Here is a 12,780-nt window from a genome sequence, read left to right on the forward strand (position 1 = left end):
GATGGCTGTAATCCAGCATCATGCTACCCTGCTGGAGACACGACCGCATCTGAACACCACACTACACATGAGCAAGCACATGTCTGCCTTAAAGATGAGCCGGTGGCTCTAATTAAATGGAAAATAAAGCAGGGTTTCTGAGAAGAAAAAAAAAGAAAGGCAAGCTGAAGAGTGAGGCTTTCTAGTCAGGCTGAATTTGAATCCCAGTAACTCAGATCTGTCCACCCTTTGTCCCGATTCTCTGCTTGGGTAACATCAGGATTGGAAAGTAAGAGTATACTGTTATAGAGCTGGGCATTCCCAGACGCTGAGGCAGGAGGATTGTTCTGACTTTGAGGCCAGTCTGTGCACTGTAGAGTGAATTTCGGGCTAGCCTGAGCTAGAGTGGGACTCCCTTTCCATAACAAAACACCCAACAACAACAAAAGACTAAAAACGAATAAATATCTGTGTAAGAGACACATCAGTTAACTAAAACACATCAGCACAAATCAAAGCCTCCTCTGAACAGTGCGTCCCTTTCTTTGTCATTTCTAGCCTTTGTTCTTCCTTCTTACCTTTTCTTCCTCCCCTCTTTCTTCTCTTCCTCCCTCTGCAAACAAGTGTTCAGGACCAACGTGGACGGAGCAGGCAGTTGTATGCATATATGTCTGTGTACCACATTCGAGCCCGGTGCCTGTGGTGCAGACCATTGTGAGCTGCTGTGTGTGTGCTGGGAATCAAACCCAGGTCCTCTGGAGGGGCAGCCAGTGCTCTTAACCACTGAGCCATCTCTTCAGCCCCATAACAAATTTTAAAGCAAGACAGCAATTGCTCTTTTGGAAATAAAAAAAAAAAAAAGGAAGAGTCCCCTTCCTTAAATGTTAGAAGATGTGATAAAATCAACAAAGAGTGTGATGAATTAGAACATTTGCTAGCGGTTAGATTACACAGCCAGTAATGGGTAACATTTCACAGTCTATTTACCTAAATACTAGGCCTTCAGTGGCCAACTGCAATAAATGATTCTGCTTGGACATTGCGATGTAGAGGCACACACATATATATGAACGTGTGTGTACAGATGTATGTTAATATATGTGAATTAAAATATGAAGAATATGGAACTTACGTATATGCATATATGTACATCTAATTTTCCAAATTTGCTGGTAAAATATGCATAGCTGAGCCAAGCATGGCATGGTGGTGACACCTATAATTCCCAGCACCTGAAGAAAAGGTGGGCATCTCAAAAGTCAAGGTTATCCTTGGCTCCACAGTGAGTTCAGGAGAATCCTGGGGTACGTGAGACCCTATCTCAGAAACATACGCGTAATTGATAGATGCACAAGTATCACTTCCTGAAATGCTGTAGCCATCCGGACAAGACAAAAAGGCAAGAGATGACTGAGAAGCAGGGAAGGACTGAACAGGCGCCCTGTAACAGTGGGGTATCTAGTGTTGGCGTGACGCAAGCGTGTGGTACAAGGCTGGCATTTTAAATGCAGTCTCACGCCAGCCTGGGTTGGCCTTGCAGGACAGATACTGCCTCCACTTTACAGAGAAGGACAGTGGCTCACAGGTGAGCGCCAAGCGGCAGGCACAGCTGATGCAGAATTCCTGCGGCCCAGGCCCTCACACTGATTGTTATTGGCACTGAGTCTCTTGTACCAGCTTTGCTTCCTGGGTGTCAGTGGGTGCCAGGGCTGCTCAAAACAAATGCATGCCAACACAAAGGATGCCATCCCGCCCCCGCACTCGGAGCAGGCCAGGTATCTGTGTGCTCATTCAAAGCCTGGGAACATGCCGACCCTGCGCTGGCGCCACCATCCCCCCCCCACTAGCTCTGTAGCTCACCCATATCCCTCTCCTGAAATCTCCTGGCTGACAAACAGGACTAGGCCCCAAAGTCAGCTGCCCATTTAACAAAGAACAATGGCCGTGGCAAGCCTGCTACCTGTGCATTCCAGAGGAAAGCCTGTCCTGGCTCTTCCAAAGGAGCCCCAGGGCATCCCAGGATCAGCCAGGGAGCCACTGACAAACATAAATACAGTCATTGTGCAGATGGACCCAGCCTCACAGAAGGGAAATCCAAACAGGCTGAGAGTCCCTCTTCCTCCTCCCCTCTTTCTATCTGTCTTCCTCCCCGTTTGCCTCTCTCTCTTAAATCATGACATGGCACAATATTAACCCTGCTGTTACAAAGAACAAGACTTCATTGTCTCCTCAAGTCGGTTGGAAAGGGCAGCCAGCACGGCTAACGGTGATCCCTACACGGAGCAATGCTTGGGTCCTTGTGATGGTGTTTCTGACACGGAGTCCGTTCTATATTATATACCAGGCCTGCACACCTATAAGGAAGTTCCAATGTCCCAGTCACTGTTCTACTGCTGTGAAGAGACACCATGACCGCAGAACTCTTACATTTAATTGGGGCTTGCGTAACACAAATACACCACTCCAGGCCTGCTTACAGTTTCAGAAGTTCAGTCCATTATCATCATGGCAGAAGCATGGAGGCCTGCAGACAGATGCTGGAGCTTCTACATCCTGACCCTTAGACACAAACGTGCACACATGCACACACACACACACATGCACACATGCACACACGCATACAGTGCACACACATGCACACGTGCACACACCCACACACACGCGCACACATGCACACACACGTGCACACAAGCAGAGAGAGAGAGAGAGAGACTGGGCCTGACTGATGTGAGCTTCTGAAACCTCAAAGCCCACTCCTAGTGACATACTTCCTCCAACAAGGCCACACCTCCTAATCCTTTTCAAAAAGTGCCCCTCCCTAATGCCCAAACATTAAAATCTTTGAGCCTATGGGGGCTCTTCTCTTTCAAAGCACCACCCCAAGCATCATTTCCAGTCCTAACACGTGGTTCCACACCCTCTCACTGAGTCCCTATATGCATAGTTTGAACCAGAGGACTCTTTGACTCAGCTTTTGCCCTTGAACTTGTTGGGCAAGTACCTCGGATTCTTTTCCCACCCTTTAGCTATGCTTCCATGATATTTGTAAACAGGACAGGGACAGGAGCAGGGTGTCATTTACTGTCTTCCAGTCAGAAAGCCCTGATTCTAGCCTTGGTTCCCACTCAGCCATTCCCTGACCAGGAGGTCTTAGGCAAACCTTCCTGCGACCTCTGCTAGCCCTTGCAGCTTCTCTGTGCCAATGAGGAAAGGGTGTCCCTTTGAGGGGAAGCCACCCTGCCAGCACTTGACAAATGTCACCTGACTCTTAGGGACCTGAGGCAGAGCCTAACCTACACAGTCCTTTCCAAAGCTCCACGGTCAGCTTCCACTCTTAGTTTTGAAGTGGGACCGTCTGACACCTGTCCTGGTGTGGACGAGGCTAACAGGACCTGTAGAGTAGTCTGAAAATGAACCCTGAATTGACAAGTTTTGCCGTCTGGGTCCAGTCCTGCCCCTGAAGAAGAGCAAGCACACCATCTAGTCTTCTGAGGGTCCTACAGAGACTCATCTGTTCCTGGAATGCGATTAAAGAAAATGATGGTGGGTAACTAACTGGGGAGGGGGTATCTCAGGGGGTGGAGCTCTTACTTCTCAGGTGTGAAGTCCTAGGTTCAGATCACCATCAAAGGAAGTAACACACAGCTGTAACACTTGAGCTCCAGCGGCAAGATGGGAGGCAGAAAAAGAACCCAGGGATGCTCCCAGGCCAGCTAACCTGGCAAACAACAAGAGACCTGTCTCAAACAGAGGAAAGTGAGCACTGACGCCCAGGACCGTCTTCTAGCCTCCTCCGTGGCAACATGGCAAATCCATGCTGCAGCTCACACACATGAGCAGGCATGTGCATGTACATTAGCTCCGTGAGTCTGTCTGTGTGGCCTGATGGGACCCCATACTCAAAGAACCCTGTGGTTGCCTGAATGCCCTCATATCACCATGTTGGAATTCTTCATCATTTTTGAATGTCACTTGGTAGTGAGTCCTGAGCTCAGTGTGGCAGATCTTGCCAAGAGGCCTCCCAAAGCAGCAGGGTGGCTTTCTCAAAGCCACATGAGATATGGATGAGGAGCACAGGAATGTTAGTCCTCTGCCTGAGCAGGTCTCAGGCATAAGTGGGGTGAGCAGCAGGACCTGAAGCCAGGTGCCTTTGCCTATAATGAACACTGTGAGTGTAGCTCATCCTTCTCTACAGATAACAAAAGAAGGTCTGTAAGCTGGGTGGTATGTAGCAGGTGTTCTGTTAAGGCCAGCCCACCTCCTGTCTTGTTTCAAATGCTCCAATACAGACCATGTCAGGCTGGCAAGATGGTTCAGTGTGTAAAGACACCTGCCACCAACACCAGTGGCCTGACTTTGGTCCCCAGGACCTACATGGTGGAAGGAAAGGACACTATAAGTTATCCTGTGACCTCTACAACGGTACTGTCACATGCACACACCCACAAGCATATACAAACAAATTCAGTCAATTAATTGATACATAATCAGTTAATACGTACAATCAATTAATACATAAATAAATGTAAGAAAATTTTGTAGAAATTGTTTTATTAAAACCAATGGGCCATGCCTTCATAATGCAAAAAAGGTGAGGGGTGGCCCAAAGACCCCTTTGGCTCTCAGAACCTATGATTCTCCATTCGTGGAGACCTCTGTCAGGACTACAGACTTGGTAAGGACACTTTGGGTCACAAGGGCAGGCATTCAACTCCTATTCTCCTGGTCACAGGGTGAGATTTTTGTTGTCATTAATGAAACAGAAAGTCGTGCAGCTACTTCCATGCTGGGATGTTTTTCTCCCTGCCCTCCTCCTCCTTCAACCCTTTTCCTCTCTTCTCGCTAACTCTAGCTCTCATCTTCTCTCTTCTCTCTCTCTCTGTGGTATGTAGTGGGCCAAATGGCCACTAAAATGGCTTGAAATAAAGAATCCCTCAGCTCTGCAGGGCCAGTAAAGAGAGCCTCACTCCTCTGTCAGTAATTTAACCTAGGGAAAGACTGAACGATGCTGTTTGAACTCCACCCTCAATCGTGAACCTCTCGTGACAGCAGGGGTCCACACTGCAGACCAGCAATGATGAGGACCAAGCCTCATGCCTGACAACCACATTTGGGACATCAGGAATGGAGGCGGGGCAATCCACCCAAGAAACAGGGATGTTAAACAGATAAATAGCACGCGTCCATTGCCCCGTGGGCACTTGCTCTTCATTTCCCCCGTGTAGGGGGCAGAAGTGGAAGGGTGGTGATGTGGGGACTCCATCCCCAAGCCAGCTTCACTGAGGGAAGCACACGATGTCTCGTGGAGTGAGGAAAGGCAAAGAATTGAGAGAAGTCAGATAGGGTGGTGATTTTTAATCGTGATCTGTTTCCGATTAAAATGGTCTTGGTTTTCCAGTGTAGTGCTAATGAAAGTGTCTTTTTAAAATATCTAGATAAAAACAAAGTCTGTTGATTGAGTTGAAGGAAAACCTTCACACACTCAAGTAACCTTATTATTAATATGCAAATAATAAGGTTACCAGCCTAAGTAAAAGAACGCATCTGTGCATGCATTAACTCCAACGACTGAAATATAAGATACAGCTCAATATATAAACAGGACTTTTCTCTCCCAAGAGAACTAAAAGCTAAAAACTACTCTCTTGTCGGTTCACGTAGAGTCTCCCGCAAACTTCTTTTGTAAATGGCACCAAACCAGGCCAGCAAAAGAATCTGTAAGAAGATTTCCTCAGTTCTGGCCAGCCAAACCTGTACTTGATACATCTGTCATGGAGGACAGATGCTCCTGGGACACCGGCCCACTGTGTCATGCTTTGTTGGAGAGAAAAGAACATACAGAGATGGGTTGATATGTAAATCGATTATCATAGAGTTGGCCAGAGCAATTATCCATGAAGACAGAGGAGATCTTTCTCCCATGATCACCCAAGGCCATCTGGCCCCGAGGAGTACCAGCCATCACTCGGGGACCAAAACTTCTCCAAGTGAATTTCCACAAAATATCCACTTGTAGGGCGGCATTTGTCCTTTGTTTGGATGATGGCTTGATCTTCTAGTTGAGCATCAATTCCAGAAAAACTAATTAAAGAATGACTGTATTATCCCCTTTTGAATTATTTCCTCTCCAGGCCAAAGAGAAAAGCCATCTGGGTTTTGATGCAGACCGAGATGCCAAAACACTGTACAAAGCCTGCAAAGGAATGGGTATGAAATACTTTTGTTTGTTTACTTATTTTTGAAATCGATTAAGCTTGATGTCATGACCAACTTTCCCATAGTGACAGGAAGGTGACCTACCTGTCATATTATTCTAAGCTAACTCAAGTTGATCTCTTTATTTGAGGTCTCAAAGTTATCATAGGGACTCATTACTTCTGAGGGTATTGGAAGCTAAATTTTGTGACATTTGACCTTGAAGTTATGGGGAACTTCATTAGGAGTGAAGCTTATGCTACCTTAATCTTGTTTCAATGACTCTGGCCTTTTCCGTGGGAGATTGTGAGGAATAAAATCTGATAAGAACTGGATTCAGAGTGAGGAAGATACATCTAGAAGTGACAGCCCAGCTCAGCAGTGACAGCTTGGAGAAATCAGAAAAAAAGCCCAGAGGTTGCAGCTTCCTGCTTATATCTGGGGCAGCTCATGTCAAGGCTTGTGTCGGGCAAACAGCTGTCCAGGAAAGGCCTGTATGGAAGCCTCAGGATGTTTATGCCTGAGGTTTGCTGAGTGGAAGGGAACACCAGGGTACTTTCCAGGCAGCTGAGAAGTCCCTGATGCTCTGTGGTGAAGTCCAGATGCCTGGCCAATGGATGGAGATAAGAGCATGTAATGGGTATGATGATGAGTTAGCATGCTTAACATGAACTCTTACTTTCTCACCTAGAGTTCATTTTTAAACATCCAGGCTGAGCATCTACTAAATGCTAAAATCAGAGTTCTCATGCCCCTTTTGCATGTGACCTCAGAGTGGGGTCAACTTACTGAGTAGAATGGCTATGTGACCATTGCCTAGCTCCATGGTACCCACCCATCATCATCCTGTCTAGTCTTCCCAAGAAGCCTGAAAAGTGTATACTATCATACGACTATCAGATGAGAATGAAAGGGTTGCCCCAAATCATAAAATTATAAAACAAGGACAGAGCCACCAGACACTTGGCCGTCTGAGAGATCTCTGATTTGGCTGAAAGCGTAGAATCTCACCTCTTTTGACAAGTACACACCGAAGCAAAATTATATTGTTGATAAAATTTGCCTTCAAGAGTGTGTGACAGCCCTGCCAGGGCAGAATTGAAGTGTCTAGAGTGAAACTCTCCAATAGTCACAGAAGTCATATGGCCACTTTACTCCTTTAAATATTTCTTTGAGATAAGGTCTTGCCATACAGTTCAGGCTAGCCTCAAACCAGTGGCGGTTGTCCTTCTTCGTGCTGGAATCATAAATACATGCCACCACACTCCCCTTTGCGAGTTTCATCTGCAGCTATGTGCATTCATGAACGTGCCAGTCAAAAACCCACATCAGGTATCTTCTTCAGTCCCTCTCTACCTTGTTTGTTGAGACAAGGTCTGTCGGCGAGTCTGGAGCTCACTGATTGGCTAGGCTGGCTGGCCTCCTGCTTCCGAGGACTGATGTGTCTGGTGTATACCACGTTTTACATGGGTGCTGGGATCTGAACTCAGGTCCTCATGCTTGCATCCCAAGTACTTTACCCACGGAGAAATCTTCCCAGATCTATTTTTGTTTTGGAGCCAGGGGCTTGAGTAATCTAGGCTGGCCTTGAACTCAGTATGTAACTGAGGCTAGCCTGAACTGATCTTTCTGCTTCTACATCCCAAATGCTGGAGTTACAGCCAGGTGCCACCATGTCCAGTTTTACTTTAAACTTTTGTTTGTTTCTTTTTTGTGTTTGTCTTTTGAGGCAAGGTTTCCCTGTGTAGCTTTGGAGCCTGTCCTGGAACTTGCTCTTGTAGAACAGGCTGGTCTAGAACTCACAGAGATCTGCCTACCTTTGCCTCTCCAGAGCTGGGATTAAAGGCATGCACCACCACCACCCCGGCTTTCACTTTACATTTTTAAGAAGCCAATTTTTAAAAGAAAAAAAAAAGATGTATCATTTTGATAATATAGTTTCATTAATCCAAATTTATATAAAAATATTATTTTATACCAATATTGACTTTTTTCTTCTAGACAGGGTTTCTCTGTGTAGCTTTGGAGACTGTTCTGTCCTGGAATTAGCTCTGTAGAACAAGCTGGCCTCGAACTCACAGAGATCCTCCTGCCTCTGCCTCCCGAGTGCTGAGATTAAAGGCGTGTGCCACCAATGCCTGGCTAACATTGACTTTTTACATTTTGTTTTTTGTTTGTTTGTTTGTTTTGTACTAAGTCTCTGAAGTATTTTGTACTTACAAAATATTTTGATTTGCATCAATCACCCTTCAAGTACTAAATAGCCATGATTGTTTGGTAGCTGACGCATTGAATAGAAGCCCCAAAAATAGCAAAGACTGCATGCACTCCCACCCAGGCAGAAAATATAGGTGGGATTACAAGGGGAAGGCTTGGGAGAGGAGAGCAGAGAGAGACGCCAAGAGACGCCATACTGCCCCAGGAGTAACATGCCTAGCACCAAACTATTCCCAAGAGTATGATGGGCACTGTGACACTCCATTTGTAGTTCGTTCTCTGCCTGGCTACTGACCAATCAGTGTTTTATTTGTGAACCAATAAGAGAAACATATATACAGACGGACATCCCCCATCATCGAGTCAAAGTTATAATGGTCCATGATAAAATGATACTTACTTTTCCAAATGATGTAAAGCTTAGATTCCAGTTTGTGGCATTTTTTGCTCCCCTGGTGTTTTAGGATGCTCTAAGAATGTGGACAGTCTCCATCATGAGCAACCCAAAAACAGCCCCCAACCTATCCCTAACACGGATACTCTTCCTCAGCCTGGGCTCCTCTGCTGCCTCCAGCCCACCTCCTAAGGAGGCACTACCCCCTCCACCAGCTTAGTTTTTATGGCATCATCACCATCAACTGACTCCACCAAAGAGAATACCTTAATACACAGTACATGGACCAGCAGCCTCTTAGGCATCAAAGCCGCTAGAGATGCTCTAACTCATGGCTTCTCAAATGTCCACATGCATACTAGTTATCAAAGGGTCTTGGAGAGATATGTGGGAGAGGGGACTGTCCTTTTTGCATCTCTAATTGAACTCAGTAAGAACAATGCAGATCCTAGGGCCACACCTCAGGATCAAGCTCAAGTCCACCGAGGTGCACAGAGGTTAAACTGCCCAGCCACTTCAGAGCATGCTTCCGGCCTAGAACTCAGGTCCTAACCTTCAGCCCAACACTGTTTGCCCACACTATCAGTATGTGTTCTGCACAGCATCCCATTGGTTCTCGTTGTATGGTAACCATTAAGCCACTCCATAACTGTGCTCAGATCCAATTAGGTCAGCCTGTGCATTAAGCAGGGCCAACCTGTTCTCCATCACAAAAGGTCGAATGGAGTCCTCTAGAAGGATTAGGCCCCCAGAATCTGGGACAGTGGCCTTGTCCTTAATTGGAAAAGGGGTCTTCTTAGACATGCTTGGGTTTAAGGATGCTAGGAAGAGAGACCCCTGGGTTATCCGGGTAGGTTCTAAATCCAATGGCAGGTGTCTTTAGACAGACAGAAGAGAAAGATGGCGGCCGGGTTGGGGAGATGTGAGAACAGGTAGAGACTGGTCTCGTGTAATCACAGGTCAAAGATACCAAGAAGCTGGGAGAACCAGGACTATGGCCCCCATTGACACAGTGACTTCCGGTATCCAGAACTGTAGGGGTGCAAGCTGTGTTGTTTGAAGCCACTGACACAATGACCTCCGGAAGCGAATGCACAGGACAAGTGCAAGCCGGTGGTGCCCCAGGCAGACAGGATTCAGCCCCCTCACCATTTCTCTTGCCTTCCGTGTGCCCTCACCCCCTCCCCCACTCCCGCAGAGGGAGAATGTGGGGCCCCCTCGTACTTGAATTACAGGGGTATACCAATATGTCCATCTTAACATTTCTCTTGTCTGAAAGCTTTCTAGCAAGGACAATCTACAGAACTTGCTTTTTTTCTAATAAACTCATTTCCCTGATTATTCAGGTATACATTTCACATGACAACACAGTCAAGAATATTTACTATTGGCCTTTGCTATACACAGTCTGTTTGAGCACACGGTTCACACCAATGCATAGACAAAGAACTATGTCGTAATGGTATGCAAACTTCTCCTTCCATTCATACATACTGATATGCAGTAATTCATACAGAAAGACGTGAAAATACTAAATGGAGGCAGGAAGGCACTGGAGGCTCTAGGAACTAAGCTACAATACAGAGGCCCTTGATTGGTACAGGAGAAGCCCCAATGGAAGGAGGGTCCACAGAACTGAAAGGGTACATTCTAAATATTTAAAAAGAACATGAAATCTGTTCTGAGGTGAGATTTTTGGCACTCAGACATTTAAAAGTTAGTCACAAAAACATTGTAGAATACACAGATACATGTTACCTAGGTGAAAGCCCTGGAGGAAACGAAGAGGGGAAATGTGAATAACAGTGTTGGAACCAAACCAGAAAGAGACAGGCAGTTAACTCCTGCTATTTTTGCAAGTGAGCTCATCTTAGGATTTTCTTTCTTTCTTTCTTTCTTTCTTTCTTTCTTTCTTTCTTTCTTCCTTCCTTCCTTCCTTTCTTTTTTTTTTCTGGTTGGACCCAAATAGCTAAAATCTTCCCCGAATTACAGAGGTGGAAATAATCCTTGAGATGAAATGATTACCCGAGGACACAAAGCTGGTGGCTATCCTAGGGCTCTCTGTCCCACGGGTCTCTCTCCTGCTAAGTTCTGGCTGGGTCTTCCCAAAGACAGTCTTAAGAGCTGATGCAATGACAAAATGAAGGTAAAACATCACAGGTGTTTGCCAGGCTCCTTTTCTTCCCTTCCTCATCGCCAGCCAGAACCTTTCCATCTCCTGTCCACAACCACAGCCAGGTATTTTTCTTGCTCCCAACTCCTCCATCAAAGCATGTCAGCTCCACTTACTGGTACCCTAGGATCCCAGTCTCTCAGCATCGTAGTAACCACCCACCAATTCATTCATTCATTCAGCTCTATTCGGAGGTCACCGTGCTAGCTCCCTTCCACCTCAACTGAAGGTAATCACCAGCAACGGCAGGACTCTCTGGGTTTGGAGTGGTAGAGAGAGGTCTTGGTTTCTGCGACATTGCTGAGGAGAACAGTTATGTTCATGTCTTAGAATCTCATAATGACTTGCCAAAAATTATGTGACTTAAAACAATGGGAATGTGTCGATATTACAGTTCTGGAAGTCAGAAGCCCACCATCAAAGGGTGCTGTATGAATGTTTCCAGACCCAATCAGTCCCGCCACCTTTTCAGCCCCAAATAAACACACAGATGCTATACTAATTATGAAACTGATGACTAGGGATTCTTATGGACTAATTCTGCCTTAATTATTAACCCATAACTACTAATCCATGTATTTCTATGTGGTCTTGGCTTATCGGAGAATTCCCTGACCTGCAATTCCTTTCCCTGCCACATGGCAACTGATATCTGGAGGGCTCTCCTGTCTACCTTTCCTGGAATCCTCCTCAACTCCTAGTCCTGCCTGTCTTCCTGACTCATTGGCCATTGGCCAAACAGTGTTTTATTCATCAACCAATAAGAGAAACATATATACAGAAGGATAACCCCCATCAGAAGGGCTTGTGGCTCACATTACATTTCTATGGGCAGTGGCCATTTCAGAAGAGGCAACAGACTGAGTGGGAGAAATACTAGCCCAAAGTCACAGGAGCTCAGCTTTGTACCATGTTCCTTTGAGTGAATCAGTGCAGGACAATGCAACCATAACTTACACAGAACATGCTAGAACCACCATGGTCTACTGTGTAAAGAGACTCAAATCTGTCTGTGGCAGGCTCGCCCACAAACCTGAAGAGCCAATAATTCACTGTAGAGTATCTGGACCACTGATACTGACTCTTGTTCTTTCTCAAAACACAAGTTCACACTAAAATTAAGTCATAATTACTAACTGTAAAAGTAGTCATAGATCTGCCTTTCTCCATCAGCTTCATACTCCCATTAATATATCATTGGAAATAGGTCAGTGGACCTGGCAAAAACCTTCAACTTCCCCAAGTTCCCAGTTATGACTCAAGCAAGATACACATAACCGACAACACAACAGTGTCCATTACCATTGAGTGACCACAGCCATCGCCCAGATCCCAGACTCACAACTTCACACATACGCAATCCTATAACTGGTCCTAACATTGACTTTTTAACTGGCTATGGAAGAACACAGAAAACACAAATTTGACTCTTCAAGGCTTATGAAAGTAACTGATCTACAGAAAGACATCACTGAGAGAAGCTAGGTGAGCTCTATGTCAGTCATCATAGAGATGGGTCCAGAACAGCAGCTTGAGACCAAGATGCAGGAAGTCTTATTCCATTTTGGGATTCTGATCCAACCCTGGGAGTCATGAAGACTCGTTAATGGCATTGAGATTATGGGGTGAAATGAGCAGGGCATTGTGGAGATCAGTGCCTTGCCTCTGGAAATGAAACAATAGGGCAGAGAATAGACTTAATTTACAAAAGGAATCCAACTATGATCATCATGGTGGGACATGGCAGCAAGCAGGCAGATGTGAGATGTGGTGCAGAAGGATCTGAGAGTCCTACATGTTGATATGCAGGTAACAGGAAGCG

The 12,780-nt window shown here is 45.8% G+C and overlaps 1 protein-coding gene across 1 annotated transcript in view; it reads left to right on the plus strand.

The window, feature by feature from the left end:
• Anxa13 (annexin A13) overlaps nt 1-12,780 on the plus strand; it is a 48,761-nt gene that overhangs the window by 15,628 nt on the left and 20,353 nt on the right. The window contains exon 2 of the mRNA XM_051202484.1: nt 6,111-6,186. Within this exon, the coding sequence (XP_051058441.1) occupies nt 6,111-6,186 (76 nt within the window). The remainder of the gene's footprint in view (nt 1-6,110; nt 6,187-12,780) is intronic.

Source organism: Phodopus roborovskii, unplaced genomic scaffold (genome assembly GCF_943737965.1).
Source record: "Phodopus roborovskii unplaced genomic scaffold, PHOROB, whole genome shotgun sequence".
Lineage (NCBI taxonomy): Eukaryota > Metazoa > Chordata > Mammalia > Rodentia > Cricetidae > Phodopus > Phodopus roborovskii.